Source organism: Equus przewalskii, chromosome 9 (assembly GCF_037783145.1).
Source record: "Equus przewalskii isolate Varuska chromosome 9, EquPr2, whole genome shotgun sequence".
Classification (NCBI taxonomy): domain Eukaryota; kingdom Metazoa; phylum Chordata; class Mammalia; order Perissodactyla; family Equidae; genus Equus; species Equus przewalskii.
Genome location: NC_091839.1, coordinates 36,451,533 through 36,473,646, shown reverse-complemented (window position 1 = coordinate 36,473,646; position 22,114 = coordinate 36,451,533). Strand labels below are relative to the sequence as shown.

General features: G+C 38.3%; 1 protein-coding gene across 8 annotated transcripts in view; it reads left to right on the top strand.

Moving 5' to 3' along the window:
* Positions 1-22,114, top strand: part of UBE3D (ubiquitin protein ligase E3D) — a 153,969-nt gene that overhangs the window by 18,512 nt on the left and 113,343 nt on the right. For all 8 annotated transcript variants that reach the window (XR_011522548.1, XR_011522547.1, XR_011522546.1 and 5 more), the window contains exons 3-5: positions 767-857; positions 11,065-11,296; positions 15,961-16,030. Coding sequence is in view for 5 of the 8 variants with exons in the window: in XM_008526403.2 (XP_008524625.1) it covers positions 767-857; positions 11,065-11,296; positions 15,961-16,030 (393 nt within the window). In the remaining 3 variants the exon portion in view is untranslated. The remainder of the gene's footprint in view (positions 1-766; positions 858-11,064; positions 11,297-15,960; positions 16,031-22,114) is intronic.

The following is a 22,114-nucleotide window of genomic DNA, read 5'->3' as shown; positions in this document are numbered from 1 at the left end:
TTGACCTCATTTTTATAAGATTTTTTTAATAGACAAATATTTTAGGTTTTTTTTTAAATGAAAGTTTCCTTTCTTTATGAACGAAATGATGGAAACTAAGGGAACATACTGTTTTATGGCGCTGTTTCACATAATGTGGGAAATATATGTTATCCCACAGCTTTAGTCAGAAATCGAGGTTTGCTCTTAGAAGATGGAACTCTTCTTAGGAGCCTTTTCACTCCCCGAGACCTGCCCAGTAAAGACCAGTTTCAAGATTCATTTTGTTTGTACGTGCTGGTAATATGCCAGAGTAGTCATAAACCTTGTTTAAATCAAATGAAACTTAAATTTAAGAGCTCTGTTGACGAGCAATCACACTGATGAGAAACTGGCTAAGATGTGGTAGAAGAAAGCTGACGGTGGTGAAGCTCTGTGTTGGTAGTTAGTTTGATGGGAAAGAAATAGCTCCTCTTTTCTCATCCGTAATGTTGGTGCTTACAGGATGAGAGAAATAACTCAGCAGGATGTTACATGGATAATTTAGGGCGATACCTAGCTCTGAAACACTTAGCAAAATCTGTTGGTTTTGAAAACACTTCACAATGTTTGCTTCTGGTTGAGTCATCAGATAATACTAATTAAATGTGTACTTCTGGGTAGATCGTAAACTGTGTTTATTGATGGTAATTTGTTGTGGCTATTAAACTCTGTAAGTGTGTTAGTATATTTGTCCCAAACGTTTGCTATTGTCCCTAAGATGTGCTGTTTCGTTGATTTCTTTTAGAACTGGTTTCAATGTTTAATCAAAGCTCACAAGCCCAAGAATGTTGCACATTTTATTGCCAGTCCTGCGGTGAAGTCATAATAAGGGACAGGTAAGGGACGTATTTAACACTGATTAATTCTGTGTCTGCTAATAGTTTCCCTTTTTATAACAGAATTTTTGAAGTAATTGCCATGGGAGCAGTATATGGCCTTAAAATGAGACCCAGCTTAATCTCACTTTGAACAAAGTCAACCACAAAACTCTGCGGGAATCGCAGAGCGGTTAGGTCTTCTCAGGGTGATGAGGGGCACGCTAGGATGCTGGCTTTCAGGGAGGAAGGCTTATCTTGGTGGAAGAGCCTCTGCTGATCAGCGAAGCACCTCCTTTCTGGGAAGAGACGTGGGCCCTATCACACGTTTTATCCAGCGTGTTGGTGAGTGAGGTTTTCCACATCAAGTGAATTTTCAAAATAACAGAAGCTTCGGCAGCACGACTTTTTATTTGAACTGTTTCTATTAGTGCCTTCCTAAAATCCATTTCCTATTTCCCTGCTTATTAAAACAGAGCATATACAGCCCAAATTAACCTTTTCTCGATGGTTAGATTAGTCCTGGAGCCCGATTTTCTCGTGCTGCATTGTGATTACCCTGTTGAGATGGGAAGGGCACTTTGCTGGATTCTTTGCCTTCCCCAGTGGTCTCTTTAATTATTTTTTCCATCTTTTCTCTTCCTTCTGTAAGCTTCCTGTGTCCTGGGCACAAACCCTTTCCCCTGAATTTTCAGCTTCTAATCACTCATGGGCTGGAATTACAGATCAAAACCTTGTTATTGTTAACAATGTTTTTAAAAAGAGTTTAGAGTTCTTTGTTAGATGCATTTCCTCAGAGATGAGTGTCTGACACTTATATGTGAATGAGTCCTTCTTCATATCTGAAGCCTGCTCTTCTTCCAGTGTCCTTGTCACAATGAATGCCAAACCTCTACCTGCGTCCTCAGGGTAGAATCCTGATGTCGCCTTGGGTTCCTCCCTGTCCCCTCATATATAGTCAGTCACCAGGCACTTTTTCTTCTTCCTTCTCTGCATTTCTTATATGAGTCCACTTTCCTCCACCCCTAGTGCCACTATCTTAGTCAAGGCCACTGTCTTATCACCTAATAGCACTTGTTACCAGCTCCTTATCCGCTTAGCTTTCCTCTAGGTTTACCCCCATGTGATCATTTCTACGCTACAGAGTGAGTGTTCTCAAATGAACAGGCTCCCCTATTCAGACTCTTCCATGGCGTCTCATTTCTTTCAAGATAAATTCCATAAGACCTTAGCATGCCACGCTGGGCCCTTTATGAGGCTGCCTCTCGGTACCTCTCCACCCTCATGGTTTAGCCCTCCTTCCCCAGTCTCCTTCCTTCTCCCCAAAACAGCACACCATTATTTACACACATTCTGTGCTCATCTCTAGTGGTCAGCCTGCGGTCTCTGTGTGCTTTATTCCACCCTAGGGCTTAGTGAAAGCTACCCTCTCCCCTGGAATGCACCCCACATCCCTGTCTTCCTCTCGTTGGCTCCTCCCTCAGTTCAGCCGACAGGGCATCTGCTGCTGGGAGCTTGCCCTCAGCCCTGGGTTGGTTCACATGCTCCTCTACCATTTATTTGCCTGTTTTCCTGATTAAACTGCAGGCTCTGGGGGCAAGGATATTCTTCTCGCTCCCTGTATCCCTTAGCCCCACTCATATTTAGAGTGCAGTATAGTGCAGTGGCTAGCAGCTAGCATTATAGACTCAGAAGCCAGACTGTCTGGGTTTGCATCTACCATTTACCTACTGTGACCCTGGGCAAGTTACTTCACCACTCTGTACCTCAGTGTCCTTACTACAAAATGTAGGTAACAATAGGAGCTACCTCATAGCATTGTTGGGAGGATTGAATGAGTTTAAGTGTTTATGACAGCACATGGTAAACATCCAGTATGTGATGGCTCCCGCTGTAATTATTCTCATCATCATCATTGTCCCCAGCATCAGGCCTAGTGCCTGGCCAATAGTCCACTCTCAATAAATTCTCACTGGGTTGAATTGAATAAACATTAGGTGCTTCCTTTGGCCTTCCCCCAGCCTCCCTTGCTTGCTCTCTGATTCCTGGCAGTGTCCCAGGTAGACGAGATCGTGGAAAGTTACCCCAGTGTAAGTGAGGGGTGTGAACAGAGCATCCTCTGAATGATTATCTTGGGTAAAGATGAGGTGACTGTGCATCTGCAGAGGAGAGGAGACCCTTGCTCAGATTACCTGAGGGCTGAGGTTGCCGCACTCTCTGGCAGGCCCACTTTAGCCTCAAAGGTCCAGAGGATCCCAGATGACGTGTAGTTTAACCAAAAAAGTTTACCTTCTCTCAGTGTGTTTCAGGCTTTGGTTTAATTCTCACGTGAGGTTTCTGAAACACGCATGCTTGTACAATGAGGTGACAGAAGTTACAGTAGGAATGAGTTAAATTCAGTGTAACAGCATTTCCCGGTGCTGCTTCCGGTAAAGGATATGCTCTTTCATTATTGGCTGGCATGTGTGTTTCAGTGGATAAGGATGATGGATATGAAAAACAGTTACCTGTAGCCCCATTTTTCCTATTCAGGAGCTATATCTTCTGTTTATATGTCAGTCCTTCTTATGATCCTGGAATTGAGAACTGGACAGGCTTAGCGGCTGACATTGAAAGACTGTGTTCACTCTCCCCAGTCCTGACCGTGTAGTGTAGAGGCCAGGGGGGGAGGAGGGCACCCGGCTTTGAACTCCAGCTTCGCCACGTGGTGGCTGGGGAACCTTGTCCATATCACGTCAGCTTCTTCTTAAGTAGACACAATAAGGCCTATTTTCCAAACTTGTCAAGAGAGTCAAAGGGTTTAACATAAGTAATGGTAAGTGCTGGACAAGCTCTTTTTAATTCACTTCATATACTCTTTCCGCTTTTTTCCATATTGGTCTTATTAGCAAACTAGCAGATTATCTAGTTTAGTGTTTTCAGCCTGTTTGATTCAGGACTCTCTATGTTAGGTGTGCCAGGGAAAGAGCCCGCCCTTCTCCCTTTTTCTTTCTAAGAAGATAAGCAGTGGACTTGACTTAGCCCTTGCCTCACTTACACTGGCCTTACCTGAAGCCGTTTCCTGTCACACTTGTGTGTCTGCCTCTTGAACGATGCAGAGAAATGCTTCGTAGGTGATTCAAGGCTTTGCTTACATTTCACTCTTAGGCAGTGTGCCCCATGACTGTTTTACTGAGAAACAAGCATCCTCCAGTATCTGCACAGGGATTTCATGTTGACTGTTTATATGAAACCCAGTGGTCTTCTCATTTCTCCCTCAGTTATCTGTTTTATACGGGTGGTAGCAACATCTTCTGTGCTTGTTAAATAGAAAACAAAACGAAAGGTATTTCAAAAGAGGCTTGTATGTGCTATGATCAAAATCCACTAATTGTGAATATCTTTTCCAGGAGGGCACCGTGGAATATGTTGATCTCTCTGTACTGGGAGCTCCTCTGATGGGAGTGTGGGAGCAGAGTTAAGATCTGTCTACCAGCCTGCCTTATTTTCTGGGAACAAGTCACTTTAATTCTCTAGGCCTCAGTTTCCTCATCTACTGTAAAATAGGGAGGTGGGAAAAGATAAAACTATCAAGAGGCCTACTTGCATGAAAATTCTGTGATTAGCGAACCTCGTAAAGTTGTTCCTTGGGTTCTATGATTCATGATTATTTGGGTAGTACAAGGCTAATCCTTGTTCCTTTTTATCTTTTTAATTAAAAAGATTCTTGTCAAAGTATAGAAGTAAGGTGGAAAGTACTGTTTAATTTATTAATACTCATTAATGGCTTTTACTTATTAGCACCAGGGTGCATGAAATCTGCTAATTACAGTAGTCTTTTCTATTAATTTAGGATCACATGTTCTTAGCCGTTTGTTTTGGTTATTTGAAAATAAATAATGCATTGATTCTTTACAATAAAATTCTCCAGTTTACATTTTTACCAGTTCTACAGAGTTTTTCTATAAAAAGGGTCTGAACATATACAATTTTTGATTGTGCTCTTGTTGAGAGCAACAGGCCCTGATATCAAGCAACAATAATAACAAAATTTACTTCTTTGTGAATAGTCTCGGAAACAGCTAAATGGTCATTGTGTTGAGAATTTATGTCTTCTAGAAATAAATTCATGTCAGACTTGAATTACATCGGTTAACAAACAGACTTTCAAACATAAGCCTTTGGCTTTTCAGTCCGTTTGAGAGGTCTCCTGAGGTCTCTGGACAGGCCCCGTTTCACCTGCACCTGCAGCAGCAGAGCTGGGTGTCAGCTCGGCAGCTCATGAGGGCACTGAAGCTCGAGAAGGAGCAAGCAGAATGGACTTGATGGGAACATAAAGGATGTCAGAATATCCAGCCAGTTGATCAGGCCACTTGACAGACCGGCTATATTTGTGGGCTGAAAAGAACTATTCCCATGAGTAGTCACTTTTGTACGAAAACGAACAAAGAGGTGAAAAAATGTACGGGCACAAACTGGATTATTGGTAACATAAAACTTTTGGAATAAAATGATTGTACTTTTATGGGTCTAATCTTACTGTGTGCATAATGGTAATAAAATGCAAAGCTAGTTTCATAGGATTGTAGCCTGCCAATTGGATAATGCTGGTTGAATTTCTCTAAATTCCAGCAGCCACATTTTGAGCTTTAAATATTTGATGTAATTATTAAAATTCTTTTTTTTTTTTTTTTTGGTTGAGGAAGATTTTTCCTGAGCTAACATCTCTTGCCAATTTTCCTCTTTTTGCTGAGGAATATTCACCCTGAGCTAACATCTGTTGCCAGTCTTCCTCTTTTTGTATGTGAGCCACCACGACAGCATGGCCACTGACAGATGTGTGGTTTCACCCCCGTGAACTGAACCCAGTATGCCGAAGTTAATCCCTAGGCCATGGGGCTGGCCCCATTCTTCAAGTTCTTAATGTCCACTTAGTTCTAATTCAATCTGTAAAAGCTCTGTGTTATTACCATTGTTGTCGTCACTGATTAATGGTTGATTTTAAAGTTTAGGGGCATTTCATTTTCTTTTTGATGTTTAAGTTTTTTAAAGAAACATCATCAATCACATCAATCAATAGTGTTTATTAAAATTGTGTATTTTAAGTTATTTTTCCCCAGAGCTTATGCTTAAGATGTATTGAAAATAACTAGCAAATTTTAATTTATTACAAACATGTATTACTGTTAGCATAGAATCTTAAGCTGAGAGAAAATTGAAGAAATCATTTCACTCTTTTCTGAGCTTCAGCAGGTTTTTACCTAAAAACTACCTTGAAAAAAATGGTATCTATTTTATTTTGAAAGTTCTCTTGGGAAGCAGATCATATCAAAGTTTCAGGGTTTTCAACAGATAGACTTTCAGTAGAGCTGTGATGAAAATACATCTTTTGTTCTTAAAGGTTTTATGTTTTTCAAAACACCAGAAAAATGTCTTTCTGCTGTAAAAAGGCTTTTATCTTTGCAGTGACTTGTGAATTAGGCACTGTGTTGCTCCTGATGTCTTATGGAGATAGTCATGGGGTATGTCATAGCTTTTTTTCACGGTGCTATGGGGTCAGGTTAAGTTGGAAATACCCTTTGCACTCCTGCACATCATGTCTCCCTGGTCTCTGAATCTTGGTGCAGCTTCACTCTGAGCAGGGATGAGATGGACATTGCTGGCTGTTGCGCTGCATTAGAGATCTACTTATTGGCACTGTGCAAAATGTCAAGAGACGGCGCATCTTAGTGATGGAGAAGATGTAGGAGTCTGTTTAGGCCTAACTCCCACTCTAAACAGGCACTTTTGTTTGCTTTCTTCCCCTTTTTTGTAGAAATTCAAATCTGATCTATCACTTCCCTGCTTAAAATTCTATAACGCTTCCCACCTATCTGTAGAACCAAATCCCTACCCCTGAGGTTGGCATGTAACTCCCCACAGTTTGCCACCATCCCAGCTTCCCAGTCTCCTTTACTGACATTCTGCATTGCCTGGGGAGGGACTGTAATCCACGGGAAAGAGGTTAGTTTTGGAGCCAGGAAGACCGGGCTTAAGATCCTGGCTTCATTCATCACCTCTGGCTCTGTGAACTTACACAGATTATTTAACATATCTGAGCTTCCCTTTTCTCTTCTGTGACAGGGAACTGGTAATTTTTATCTCACAAAGTTGTAGGGAGCATTAAGTAGACTAAGGTGTGTAGTGTCCACCAGAGGTCGTCTTAAGTTCAACTAAACATGCAGATTCACGACGCAACACAGGCCACATTTCTTGCCAGCTTGCCAGCAGGACAGCATCAGCAGGTCCTCTCAGCAGGGGCCCTGCAGCAGTTTAAGCAAGGCACAGCTCACATACCAATCTGGGGACTCTTGTCTCCCCTGGTGACATGGTTCCAAGTACAAAGGACAAAATCCACGTCAGGTAGGTGCAGGAGCTACCCTGAGAAGGAGCCTTATGCCCTAAGCTGCTAATTGCTCTTGTAACAATTCCTTGGCATAGTTTCTAGGGTTCCCCATGAAGGGCTGCATTCAGGGATGTCCAAAGCAAGGCATCCTCATCAGATGTTTACAGCTCATTCATACTTCCTCCCAGTCCAGATGCAATTTACCAGTCAGGATCATTTTTGCCATAAGCAGTGTTGCCTAGCAATATAATGATGCCTGTTTCCATCTACCTGGTTTCCAGGGTGACAGAACTAGGTGGTTAAACCAAAGGTCAGATTCTCAAGCAGCAAGGAAAAAGCTTTGTTAACCCCTTCATCCCAGTATGCAACAGACCCCACCAGGGGCCTCGCACATGATAGTTATCAAAATATGCTTGTTCTTTCCTTTAATAAATATTTAAGAGCTTCCACTCTGAGTCAGGCACTGTGCCAGAGACTAGAAATACAGTGGTAAGTTGAACAGATGTGGTGCCTGTCTTCATACTGGTTCCTCGCCCGTGATGCCCTTATAATTGCTTCATTGCCTGGAGAACTATTTATCCTTCAAAAGTCAGTTCAGATGTTACGTCTTCTCTGAAGTCCATGTACACTCTACTCCCCTAGCACTTTGTCTGCATTGCCCTGAATTCACAGACTGGTTTTGGAAATCATTAATCCTCTAAAGGAATATGTAAATGGTGTGCATGTGGGAATGTATGTTTGAAAGGGCTAAAGCTTTTATCAGATGTTCAAAGGGGTCTGTGCCAGCCCCTCCAAGAATTTAGAATTGCTACTCTGTTAGAGCATTTGTTATATTATGGTTTTCTTGTTTGTTTATAGGTCTATATTTCCTACTAGAATGTGTATACCTGGAGAGAAGGGACTGTACATGTTAATATTTTGTGTCAGCACAATGCCTGATTCATAGTAGACTTTTAGAAAACATATGTTGAGAGAATCGCTTCTTAATATCCCTACCGGGCTCTGCAGCTTGAATGATGCTAGTGGTGCAACATTTCCTAATTTGAAAGGGAGAGCTCTTCTTTATATTAAAATTTGACTTTGCTCGTTCCAGCTCTGTCGTCTGGAGTTATAAATTGTCTATCCTCTTGCATATTGTAAATGCCCTTTTATGAGACTTATAGTTGATTGGGGAATCAAAAAATAAAACGGTTAGGGGCCGGCTCCGTGGCCGAGTGGTTAAGTTCGCATGCTCTGCTGCGGCGGCCCAGGGTTCGGATCCTGGGCGCGGACATGGCACCGCTCGTCAGGCCACGTTGAGGTGGCGCCCCTCATCCCACAACTAGAATGACCTGCAACTAAGATATACAACTATGTACCAGGGGGGTTTGGGAAATAAAGCAGGAAAAAAAAAGAAAAAAAGATTGATAACAGTTGTTAGGCCAGGTGCCAATCTTTAAAAAAAAATGGTTAACACAGGGGAATCATTAAAAAATGATACAGTTACATTTTAAATGTTTTGATTTAAAACATGAAAATGTACATTACTAGTGTTTTATTATAGAACCAATGTCTTTTTGTTGATTATAAGTCCACTGCTGTGTAGCATGTTTTACTTAAGCCATGCTAAACTCATCTCCAATTTCCAGTTTGGGTTTCTTTAAAGTAGAATGAAAAGTTAGACGCTCAAAGCGATCTGACTGCAGAATTCTTTTAGACTTTTACTTTTCCTCCCTCTCCCCAGTGTGCTACAGTTATATCGCCCACATTTAAATCACTGGTGATTTTTTTTAACAATTAGCTTTTATCTAGTCTGAAATCTTTAGTTTTCAAAAGAATAGTAACTCATACATACTATTTAATTAAATTATGTAACTAGAATGACATGTATGAGCGGTAGAAATAGGCCTGTGATCAGACACAGTTGCCCTTGGGAGGCGCTGGCCCACTGATTGGAGCGGAAGTGTGAGCGTGTTCAGGCTGCTTTAAGCGTTCACGGTGGATGGGCGTTAGGAAGACCATGAGCGGGTTTCTATTCTCAGTTTCTCTCGGGATAAATGACTTTGAAATTTCCTCATTATCCTGCCCACTTTTTCTTCTCCCCTTAGAATACTGCACTGCTTAGTGTGGCACAGAGGTGAACCATGATACGCTTTCCTCCTGGTAAAGTCTCAGGTGTTTATTGTTGTCCAGAAAAAAAGAAACTGTTGGAAAAAAAACCAAAACTGGTAGCGAATATAAGAGGCTTTTTAATAGTAAAGATGTTCTAAGCATTGAAAACAGAGTGGTGCTTAATTTCTGTCCTCTTGAGTGTGGCCTGGACTTACTGACTTGCTTCTAAGGAATAGAGTACAGAAGGAGAAGTAGGAGCTTTATGAGTAGAGTAAGCGAGCAGATAACACCTTCACCAAGAGATCAAGGTTAACATTACCAGTGATAAGTTATGTTGATAGAATGCACCCTCTGATACGATGTGATGAGAAGGACACTTCGCCTCTTTGGTTTTCTTCCCCTAAAACCCATAACCCCAGTCGAATCTTGAGAAAATGTCAGACAAACTCAAATTGAGGAATGTTCTCTAAAATATCTGACCAGTACCCTTCAAAAATCCCAGGGTCCTGAAAAATAAGGAAAGACTGAGAAACCATCACACACCAGAGGAGACTAGGGCAACATAATGACTGAATGCAACAAGTTGTCATGCATCAGATCCTAGAGGAGAAAAAGAGAACGTTAGCAGAAATAACTACCAAAATTCAGATAAAGTCTGTAGTTTTGACAAATCTTCATGGTTATGTAAGATGCTATTAACATTAGGGAAAGCTGGGCGAAGTGTATACGAGAACTCTGTACTTTTTGTAACTTTTCTGTAAATTTAAAATTATGCCAAAATAAAAAGTTTATTAAAAAATATTAATGGGAGAAATCATAGAAGAAAGGGTTAGATGATTTAAAATGTAAGACATGTAAACCAAATTAAAAGGCAATTGCACTAAAAAATATTTATCACAGATTATAGACAAAGGACTAATATTCTTAATATAGAATATACGTTTTATAAATTAATAAGAACATACTAACACCTTATTGGAAAATAGTCATCGATCACAATTCACAGAAGAAACACAGCAGTCGATATATATGAAAGCCAGTTCAATCTCACCAGTAATTATAGAATTGCCAATTAAAGCAGCATTGAGGACGTTTTCACCTATTACGTGGAAAAATGATAGTATTCAATTCTGGAGAAAGTAGGTGGAAGAATTATAGATTGGTATAGCGTTTTTTGGAAAGCATTTTGCCAATACAGATATTGGGTTTAAAAATATGCATAGCATTTGTGCTTGTACTCTCACACTTATAAGTTTTTTTCCCCATGGAAATAATCAGATATATACACAGATTTTCTAATAGGAATGTTCATCACAGGATTGTTGATAATGAAAAACTCAAAACCCAAATATCTAACAGTTAGAGAATGATCTAAAAAGTTTTGGTGTACCTATGGAGTAGAATGGAGTCAATAAGAGTCATGATGTAACTAAATAAAAAATACAGTTTGTGTATATCCTCTGATCCTAGACTTTGCATGCATATGTACAACTATGCCTCTTGAAAGGATGGCAAGGAAATATACCATCATGTACAAAGTAGTTCCTTATCCTTGGTGGTAAAGAAAGGGTGATTTTTGTTTTCTTTATACATCTCTGCTTTTCAAAACTGTCTATAGTGAGTATATAGTACTTTTGTAATCTGGGTGTGGGGGGAATTGGCATTGCAACCAGTGTAGTTAATGAGTTTCTTTTTTTTTCATGCTGATTTCATTAAGAAAATGCTACATTTCCATTTTGTGCTGTAAAAAATAGTTTTTCCTCTTTCCACTAGGAAGCTCCTCAGGGTGCTCCCGCTGCCGAGTGAGAACTGGGGAGCTCTAGTTGGAGAATGGTGTTGTCATCCTGACCCCTTTGCTAATAAGCCGCTTCATCCTCAAGAGAATGACTGTTTTATTGGAGACACTTTCGTCTTGGTGAATTTAAGAAGTGATTTGTGGCAGCCAAGACCTGAGCTAGTCCCGCTGGAGACACACTGTCTTTCTTCTGAGAACCATTTTCAATTGGTAAAATATCTTTTCAAAATAAATGCTAATTTAGAGGTTGGTTTAGACACTGGTTTCCCCAGTCCTTTCTTAATTCAGGGCATCTTACACAGACTGTTCTAAAGACTGAAATCCATTATTTTCAACTGCCTCTGTTCTCCAGCTCTGCTCTGTTGATCTAGGAAGGACATATGGCCTTGAACAGAAACAGTCACAGGGCCTGGAGGAGGAAGGGGAAGACGCCCTCTTCATGCATAGAATTGGAAATGTTACCATTTTCCAAAGAAAATGCTCTGCTTTCTTGTTTTTAGGACAATAGTATTCCAGAATCCAAATACATCTTCTCCTCATAGTCTGATTTAAGTTAAAAGTGTTCTCTTGCTCCAGGATGTCTAGTATAGACTTAGGCCTAGGTATTTTCTTGTGCCTACCATAGTCTAGTCTTGTGCTGATGTCATAAAAGCAGATGCCATCAAGGAAAAAGAGGAAATGGAGGAGCCCAAGCGTGGAACTAAGGCTCGCGCTGCAGGCTCTGAGTTGGTGCCTGACAACGAGAGGCCAGGTGGCTCTCGCTGTAAAAGTTGCTTTAGGGAGAAAGGAGTTTCATCTCACTGCAGAGAACAAGTGGTTTACCTCATTTTAAAAGGAAATCCATGGCATTGACTTGGCCCTGGTGAGAAATCGTTCCCCTGATGGCAAGTCAATGTGGATGTGATTTAAAAAGTAAAGAAAATCATTGCCAGAGAATCTTCATTTTAACATGTGATTATTCGTAGGAACAAAAGCATTGCATGTTAAATTTTATTTAGAACTCACTTAGTTTTTGTAGTGAGAACTGAGCCACTTCAGGAAATACTCAGCAGTTGGGCAGCTCTTAGGTTGTAAGTTAGTTTATAGAACTATTTTCTGTTTTGCAGGAGATTAAGGAAGTTCATCAAATATTGAGGTTAAGTTGTAAGAATTATTTATGTGCCTTATGTCTCATCATGAACACACGTCCCTTTATCTAAATATGGTTCATTTTGAGTTATAGTACTTTAGCCTTCTGTGTTTTTCAAAGATGAATGGTCAGAAGTTAATATAAATCTGTTATAATTATGTTTAATATGGTTATATTAAAATTATAGTTTAATCGAAATTCATATACGAATACTTTACTATTTTATGTGTTTTAACTTTCATTTTTATGATTAAGCTATAAATTTTTAAAATATTTGGAAGGTGTGAGTAGAAGAGGAGTGGATAAAGATTAAATAAGAGAAATGTGTTTCCCTTTTTGGTTAAACTCTGCACTCTGTGGAAGTATATTCTTCACATTTGCATCCTTATCAGTTACTTGATGCCATTTACACATATTTCTCTTAATTGTGAACAGCCATCGTATGTGTTAAAGGAAGCCCTATCATATTCAGACATTACGGTTTTTAGTATCAAAAGACTATGGGAAATTACTATCATGACAAGCTACTGTTGACAAGATTGTTTTCAAGTTAGCCTAGATGGAAGTCGCACTTTAATTGCATATTGCAACAACTGAAAGAGTATGCCTGTGACCAAAATAGTAACATAAATTTGGAAGGACTGCTTAAGCAGTGCTCTCAAGGCCCCTGTGGGAACAAGGCTGCTCTGTGCTATTGGAAACCTATTTCTCATCTCACCCAGTCTGGCCATCTAGCAGGGTTTTGAAATGTCACATGGTGACACAGCATCCTAATGGTATCTCTTGGGACACATTTTTTTGGCGAGACACTATCAAGGGTCCTTAGAAATTGAAACAACACGAAGGAAATAAAAACGAGGACAAGAGGCTAATCCGCCTCTCTGAGCAGCAGTGCCATCTCTCAGATATATTGACTTAATTAGTCCACAACAATGTCTTTCTTTGATGTTTGCTCGTAGAGTTCCCACACTGTTAGGTTGCTTCGTTGCACAACTTGCTTTATTATTTCCTTTAAGCTTAGGTCAAAAAAAATATATTACAAAGCAGAGTTTCTCTTTAAACGAAATTAAAAGCGTTATAATATTTTAATTAAAAAGGTCTGATTTTAAAAACAGTACAAGCAAGCAAACGTAAAGTCCAACACTTATTTCTTTCCTTCTGCCCCCCCGAGAATGTCCACGGTGTTATTTGTGCCTGTGTAAATGCAGCCAGTATATAACTTTTGTTTTCAAAAGGGATCTGTTGAAGATTTTCCTATTCTCGCATCTGTTTGTTATCTCTTGTGCTATTTCTCATGTCTGCCACCATAATAAAATTTTTGCATCTTAGGATAATAAAGGTGGCACCTCAATCTTTTATAAGATTGATCATATTATTCCAGACTTAGAAAGCATGGCCACACTTAGGACTTAATTCTATTCTTTAAAAAACAAATAAAATTGAACTTTGATTTTATTACAGCTGGCAAGTATGACTAACAGCTTTACCTTTTCTTTTCTTTTCTGGGGTACTTAGCAATAATTTATTGATTTTGGTACTTTGTTTTATTAAATCCATAAGGGTATCTTTGTATTTTCTCAGAAAAATGTGCTATTGAACTTTGTAAAGATTCATAAATGTAAACAAGAATAGTACTATGAATTTCAGTACCCCAGTCATGGTGGTTCATGAAGTATGTTCTATCTGTCCCTTTTTTATTTTTATTTTTTGCTAAAGTACTTTAAATCAAACCCCAGACATTATGTCATTTCATCCCTATATGTTTCAATATAAATGTCCAAAAATATGGAGTTTTTTTATGTAACCACAGTGTCATTTTTACACCTGACAAAATTAACAGTCATTACTTGATGATATCATGTCAGGCTATATGTAGATTTTACCAGTTGTATTAAAAATATCTTTTACTGTCAGTTTGTTTAAATCAAAATCCACACATTTGGTTCTTTGAGGTAATTTGCTTTTTATTGGTCAGATTTTAAAATCCTAATTACTCATATCTTGAAAAGGTAGAATCTTCTTTTAAAAACAAACCAACAAAAACCACTTTTCCTGCTTCATTGAAAGATGAGGTGAAATGTGCTGTAAGAGCAATTATAATGAAATACATAAACATAGAACCTGATGAAAAATTTTGTTTCGAATAGAAAAATCCTTTCTTCTCAAGCATTGCCACTTTAATACCCTATATTAGTTTTTAGTAAAGCCCTTAGCTTTTGGTAAGGTTTAATGAGGATGGTCCAGTTTAACTTGTACAAAATAGAATCCTTTAAAAAAGTGTCTTTAATACCAATTTGGAGCCATACAGATAGATTTTACTGTAAGAAAGCATGAAACTGCCAAGGTCAAACTTTACGGTTGAGCAAACCTGGATTCTGAGCTGTCTTCTCCCTGTAACCTTGCCTGGACCTGAGCAAATTGGCACCTCCCTTGGCTTTTATGTCTGTGGCTTTTGACTTTTTTTGACCTCTAACTAAAGTAAGAAGTACACTTTTTTTCATAAAGATCTGATAATACACACACACATGCACACACACACTCCTCAAGTAAAAGTTTCTTGAGGCAATACTTACCCTTTGGTTGAAGCCCTGTGATATTTTCTGTTGTATCAGGTTGTAGCCCATTGAGTTGATTCTGTGAATTGGTTTGGAAAACACTTGGCGTAATACTTAGAAGCACAGGCTTTAACATCCAGGGGACCTGGATTCAAATACTAGCTCTAGCAGCACATCCATGGAACTCAGTTTAAATGTGCTTCTTATCCATCTTTTCAGGGAATAGTTATTTATGCCAGGGGAAATATAATTGTACTAGTTAGTTAAGACTTATTCTTAGATTAATACATATGTGATGTCACTCAGAAAGTCACTGTCCTTCCTCTCTTAGACCAGCACTCTATTCTAGGTTTTCCAGGATGGGTAAGCTCAAGTGGTCAGAGATGCAGAACTTGCTTCTCCCTGCCCACTTTTACATGACTTCTGCCGTGTTGCAGTATGTGTGGGTGAGAGGAATGTTGTCTGGCTTTAACAGAGGTATTAGTAGGGATGTGAAAAGAGCATTCTTTTGTGTGCTAAATGATTAGGTGAATGCCAGCTATTTTAATCTGTATCCTAAATGATGAATTTGGATTTCCAAAGTTTGAAAATTTTTGTTTTGAAATTTAAGAATATTTCAGGAGTTTGTCCCAGAACACTATTCATCACTCCAGTTACAGTGCATACTTAAATAGGAAAATAGAATTATATGAGCGGGTTAGGTATTTTTAACTTCTGATGAGTGGTTATGAATTATAGATTACTTTGACATAAGTTACACTGGACTAGGAATCAAAATAATAGGAATTCAAGTTCTGATTCTTCTGTTTTCTAGACATGTGAGTTGGGGCAAGTCAGCTACCCTCGCTGCCCTTCTTGCCCACCAGCTGCCTATTCTAAGTGATAAGGATGTTTGGAAATGCTTTTTAGAAATGTAAGGTGCTTCTTGTTCAAATTATGTGGCAACATTGAAATTATCAAGAAGTAGCTAGTTTGGAAAAATCAATCCAGTCATTATTCTGTCTTTAGACTAGAAAAAAATGATCTCTGTGCATGTGAATTAAGCATACAAGCTAAATGTATTCCCAGTATTTAGTAGAGGGCAAAGTAAAATGTAAAGTTCAATGTGTGCTCTAGAGACTATGTTAAAATTATATATTCCTTTTAAGAAAAGCTGAATGACATTTAAATGACATTTTTCTCTTCTACAGAAACCAAAGGCAAATACCAAAGTAATTTGTAAGCGTTGCAAGGTAATGTTGGGAGAGACCATGTCATCAGGTGAGAATTTCAAAATAAAAAAGCCAACGTGATTACCCTCTTGTTAAAAAACCAGTAGAAGGAGATTTTATAGGAAATATGCGTGAAAGATGGATGACTAAATATGTTGTAGAATTGATGCTGTTAAAAATAGAAACCAACTAGCATGTCGTCCAACACGCCAAGAAGTTTGTGTATTTTGTTCTTTATAAGTACATAGTATTGAGTTTTAAGCATTAAGAAGTTGGATCATTTTCAGTGTCACATACCCTTTTTATAGATATAAAGCAATAGTATAAAGTTTGTACTTGGATCTGTTTAAAAGAAGATTGGAGCTTTTTTTCTTAATACAATTTCTCAATCAGAAGAGTTGCTTGCCAGAGATGCTTGAAGAGTCGCTTTTCTTGGCTGCCGTCTGGCTCAGGGCTGTATTTTGGGCCTGGGGGTGGGAGAGAACCTGTTGAAATGGAAGAAGACACATTCTGAGTTTTGTACTCTGTTCCTTATCTTTTTCCCAATGGTATTAATTATATTTTATATAAAGTCTATGTTATACCACTTTAAAATACAATAATGAAAATCCTGATAATTAAAATGCATCACTATTTAAAGATATGATATAAAAATGTCTAGAGAGCTGCAGTATGCTGTGTTAGCTTTGTGGGTGATGAATGATTGTTTTTAATATAATTAATTAGAAGATGTGATTTAAGTGAAGCTGTTGTACTTAAGGGAAGACAGATGGTGATATTTTTTGTTTGTTTTTTAAAATCATCAGAATCTTGTAAGCAGTTACTTGCTCAGAGTGAGCAGAAAAGGAAGAATGAGTACTAGCAAAGGATGCCACCCTCAATGTCATTTTTGGAGAATGAAAAAAAGCCCCTTAGGCAACAACTTAGAAAATTTTAAGGCTTCCAGTTAAATAAGGTGAATTGACTTTTTTAATTCTTTCCTCTCCTCCCTGAAGACCGGTTAAAATATCAGTTAAGGATTAAAAAGGATGTACATTCAAAGAGAAGTGGAGAGGAGGCAACAGTGATGCTAACAACAGGTGAAAGCAAACTTTGTTTGGAAGCTGTAAAGCTGACGCAGGTGTGGGCGCGCACTTGGCCGTGTGGAGGAACCTGTAGTCCAGGTGTCTACGGGAGGTCGTGTGGGTGAGGAGTGAGCCAGCACTTACTGTAGAAACCCAGAACTGGTCCGAATTTGAAGGCAGCGGGCAACAGGGAAGGCAGTAAATATTTGTTGAAGGAATGAGTGAATTGAGCTTTTTAGGACATCAAACATCCAGCTAAGAGAAATTCTAGAAAGAGATTGGAGACAACAGGGTGTAGGAAATTGTTAAAGAACAAGAATACCAAAAACACCATACAAGGCTATTTTCCAGAGCTAGGGTTTGAGTTTCTCAACTGAAACGGCCCATTAAATGGCTAGTATAATTAATGGAAGGATAACAGGGAAGCTTCTCAAAGCCGCGTCATTGAGTAATTTCCGAACACCAAGGAGGAAGTTTCCGGAGAGGAAAAAGCAGGTGGTGTACAAAGGATTAGGAACTGGAATGGCACTGAGCTGCTTAACAACAGTGTTGGAAGCTGCAAGACGTGAAGCAATGCATTCATAATTTAGGAGGAAAAAGATTTTCAACCCAGAATTCTATACCTGGTCAAACCATCATCAAGTGTGAAGATAAAAAATACATTTTTGGAAATACTAGGTCTCAAAACGTAGACCTCAAAGGTATATTTTCCTTAGGAATCTACATAGGATATCTGTCACCTGAACTAGGGATTTAACCTCAAAAGAGAAGATGTGGAATTCAGGAAACATTATCTAACACAGGAAAGTAAGGTAGGGAAGTCCTGGGGTGAGGGATGTGCATGCAGCAGGCCTGGAAAATAACAGCCTGGATTGAAGCAAAGGGAGAAAAGACTGCAAGGAAGACTTTTTCACTGATAAATTCATTGGTTCGTTTGACCACATGTAACAAATAATCTTAAGACAATCCATTTCATCATATAGGAAGAATTAGCTAAAGGTGCTTGGAAAACTAAACAAATGAAAAAGAAAGCAGTTATGCACTTCAGAGAATAAGAAATTTGAACATAAAGGAAATATTTCCATGGTATTATTATGGTCATAATAATGTAAGCACTGAATGTTGATTTGACCAAACATCTTAATGCTGTAATACATAAGTATATTAGGAGATCAATATGTATGAGTGTGTGCATGTGTGCGAGGGTGTAAAGTAAGAGAACTGCACCCACATCTACTCTAAAAGTAAACCAGTAGGACTCCATTTCCAAAAACAGTAGCATAAAGAGAATGGGCAATTCCATTATGCAGACAAGTACAAAGCTGTACACGTTCAAAAAATTATTAACCACCACCACTGGAAAATGACCAGAATGAAGCAATGATTTGAGAAGTGTTTAATTATGAAAAAGTGCTGCTGCATTCGGTTAGAATGGCAAATTTTTGTTTGGGAGCATTGCCATCCTCCCCTCTCCCCCCTACTTGGTCAGGAAAACCCCACAGCATTATTGTCTACAGAGAGTGGATTTGGTTCAGGGTAGGCAACAGGGAAACTAGAAATTTGAGAAGGAGATTTTAGAAGCAAGAGGACCAAGGAGGGACTGAGATGATAACTTCTTCACACAACTCTGGCTGACTGCTAAACTGTACGTGCGCACGGAAAGATGCCGGAGAATCCAATGAGAATTGAGGGCCTGGGGACGCCTGCATATTTACTGTGCCTTTGATTACATTTCTCAATCCACACACAACTTGGGCAGTGGAAGGTGGAAGCCTTACTGGCTATTTGAGCAGAACCTCTCCCCAAATTATTTGCTTACAGCTAAACTGTGCAGATATAGTAAATACTCTCCAGGGAGCCAGGCTAAACAAAATAAAACTGAGCAGAGACATTAGTGGCTACTGTGGGAAGACGTAGTCCACACTTTGAGTCTAGGCTAGTTAATTGACTACTTTACGTATAAACCACAACCCTTAAAGAACAAAGTAAAATCCCAAATTGCTACAATGTGTTACATAAAATGTCCTATTTCTATCCAGAAATTATTAGACATGCAAAGAAACAGAAAAGAGTGATTCATACTCAAGAAAAAAACAAGACTCAATAAATAGGTGCTAAGTAAGCACAAATATTAGATTTAGCAAAGATGGTGAAGCAACTATTGTAAATATGGCAAAGAATTAAAAGGAAAGAACCTCTTGAGTCAACTAGTAGCAAATCTCAATAAATTGGAAACTTCAAAGAAAGAATCAATTGGTAATTATAGAGCTGAAAAGTACAGTGACCGAAAAGAAAAATTCACTATATTAGCTAAACCACATATTTGACATGACAGAAAAAAAAATCATTGAACTGGAAGATAAATTTAATAGAAGTTAACCAATCAAAAGAAAAGAGAGAAAAGAATCTGAAGCAAAATGAACAGAACCTATGAGATTTGTGGAAGAATACTAAATGTTTCAATAAACGTGAAGTGGAATTTCAGAAGGTGGGGAGAAAAAGAAAGGATTGGGGAAAAAAATTGTAGAAAAAATGGCTGAAATCTTGGCAAATTTGGTGAAAAAAGATTATCTTTCAGATCCAGGAATTGCAATGAATCTCAAGTAGGATAAACACAAAGAGCATCTCACCTGGGCACATTGTTGCCAAATTCGCAAAGGCCAAAGATGAAGAGAGAATCTTGAAAGTAGCAAGAGAGAAACAAAGTATCACATACAGGGATTGCATGATTCAACTAAAGCAGACTTCTTAGAGAAATGACAGCCAGGACACCGAAAATGAGCTATTCAAAACGCTGCGGGGAACAAACTCCCCAAAACACCTGTCAGCCAGCAATTCTGTATCCAAAAAAAACTGTCCTTCAAAAACAAAGGCAAAATAAGGACATTTTCCTATAAATAATGGAAATAATACATTACCAGCAGAGCTTCTCCACGAAAAATGCTGAAAGAAATGCTTCAGGCTGAAATGACCGACACTAGATGGTAATTGGAATCCATAGGAGGGAACGAAGAGCAAAATAAACGGAAAATTGGGGGTAAACTACCTCAAAAGCAAACTTGAAAGAGGTTAGCACAAAATTGAAGCCACCTTTTCACTGCAGTTTGCCAGTCTTCTAAAATTAGAACTTTTGATTTGGTTGGTTTGAGAAGTAAGGACAGAAATCAAAGACACAAGATGAGAACCTGGCAGGTGACTACCTGCACAAAAATATGAAAGCCTAAAGGTCCATACCCTCACAGTGAGGGCGAGTCAGAAGTGGAACAACCCTGTGAATTACAGATAGGTTATCAATCCTTTGGGACTTAGGGAATTTCAAGTCTTGAACTTGGTCTAGACATAACATCATGTGCCTGGCAAAATCAAATGCAAATCACCTCTGGAGGAAAATACCTTCATTGTAAAACTCATATTATTCCCACAAATAATTTGCCAAGTACAGTGTTTAGCATACAACCAAGGATAAATAAGCACACAAGTAAACTAGACTGCCATCAGCAGAAACTAACAAAAGTGGCAAACAGTAGAAACAGACTTATGCTATTAGAAATATTGAATGTAAACTGTAAGGTAACCAGGCTTACTAAATGTAACAAGATAAAAGACAGGTTTAAAGATATTGAAAGGAAAAGGCAACAATATCAGTCAAGAAATTTGAAAAAGATCCACCATAGAATTTCTAAAAAATATATTATAATTGAAATTAAAAATTCAGTGGGTGGTTTAAGAGCACATTAGGTACAAGTTGGAGAAAGAATTAATGAACAGAAGATAAATGAGAAGAAAAACCTGTATTCTAGCACAGGAAAAGAGAGAATTGCTGAGAATTTTGCAAAAGTGATGGAAAAAAAACAGTGTACAGATTTAAGAGTTCCAATGAATTCTAATTAAATGAGGCCCAAGTAAGGTAAATAAAATATCTTTAGCTGTACATGTCAGAGTGATACTGCAGAAAAATAAAAAACAGAAAAAATATTAATAGCAACCAAAGAGAAATGACAGATCACCTTCAGAGGAACAGCAGTAATGGAAGTTTGAAAACAGCAGAAAGATGCTTTCAGTGTGCACAGAGAAATAACTGTTAATCTAGGATTTTATATCAGATGAAAATGTCATTCAAGGATGAAGACAAAGATAAATATATTTCCTGGCAAACAAAAATTAGGACAATGTGCTACTACTAGTTTCTTATTAAAAGAAATCCTACTTGTACCTCAGGTAGAATAAAATGATCCCAGATAGAAGGTCTAAGTTCCAGAAGGATTAGTAAAGAGAGTGGTAAATATGTGGATGATGCTAAATGAATATTAACTGTATAAAATTAATAATACCTGTGAGATTAAATTATTGAATTAAATTATAGTTTAACAACAACTGGGAAAAAGGGATCACTTCATAATGTTAAAGGGTTCAATCCTGTATCTAGTAACGTAACTTCAAAATAGTAAAGTGAAAATTGAACTTCAAGGACAAATAAATAAATTTATCATCATGGTTCTAGATATATGATGATCTGTTAAATTGTCCATTGATTTTTATTTTTTGGCCCTTTTCTGTGTGTTATTTTGAGCAATTGAAAACATTTTCAGGAAATCTACCAGCAACAACTTTCTTTCTTATTAAAACAATTAAAAATTTTTTTGTCACACCATTTTTAATGACTACATAGAATTCTCTTGCCTAAATGTGAAATTGTTTATTTAACCCAACCTATTGTGAATTTTTAGATGTTTGTTTTCAGTATTTTTCTGTTAATATTAAGAACATCTTGGGGCTGGCCCCATGGCCGAGTGGTTAAGTTTGCACACTCTGCTGCAGGTGGCCCAGTGTTTCGTTGGTTCGAATCCTGGGCGTGGACATGGCACTGCTCATCAAACCACGCTGAGGCGGTGTCCCACATGCCACAACTAGAAGGACCCACAACGAAGAATATACAACTATGTACCCGGGGGCTTTGGGGAGAAAAAGGAAAAAATAAAATCTTTAAAAAAAAAAAAAAGAACATCTTTATAGGTAAATTTTTGCAGATATCCTTGAGTATTTCTTTGAGATAAAGTATTAGGTGTTTA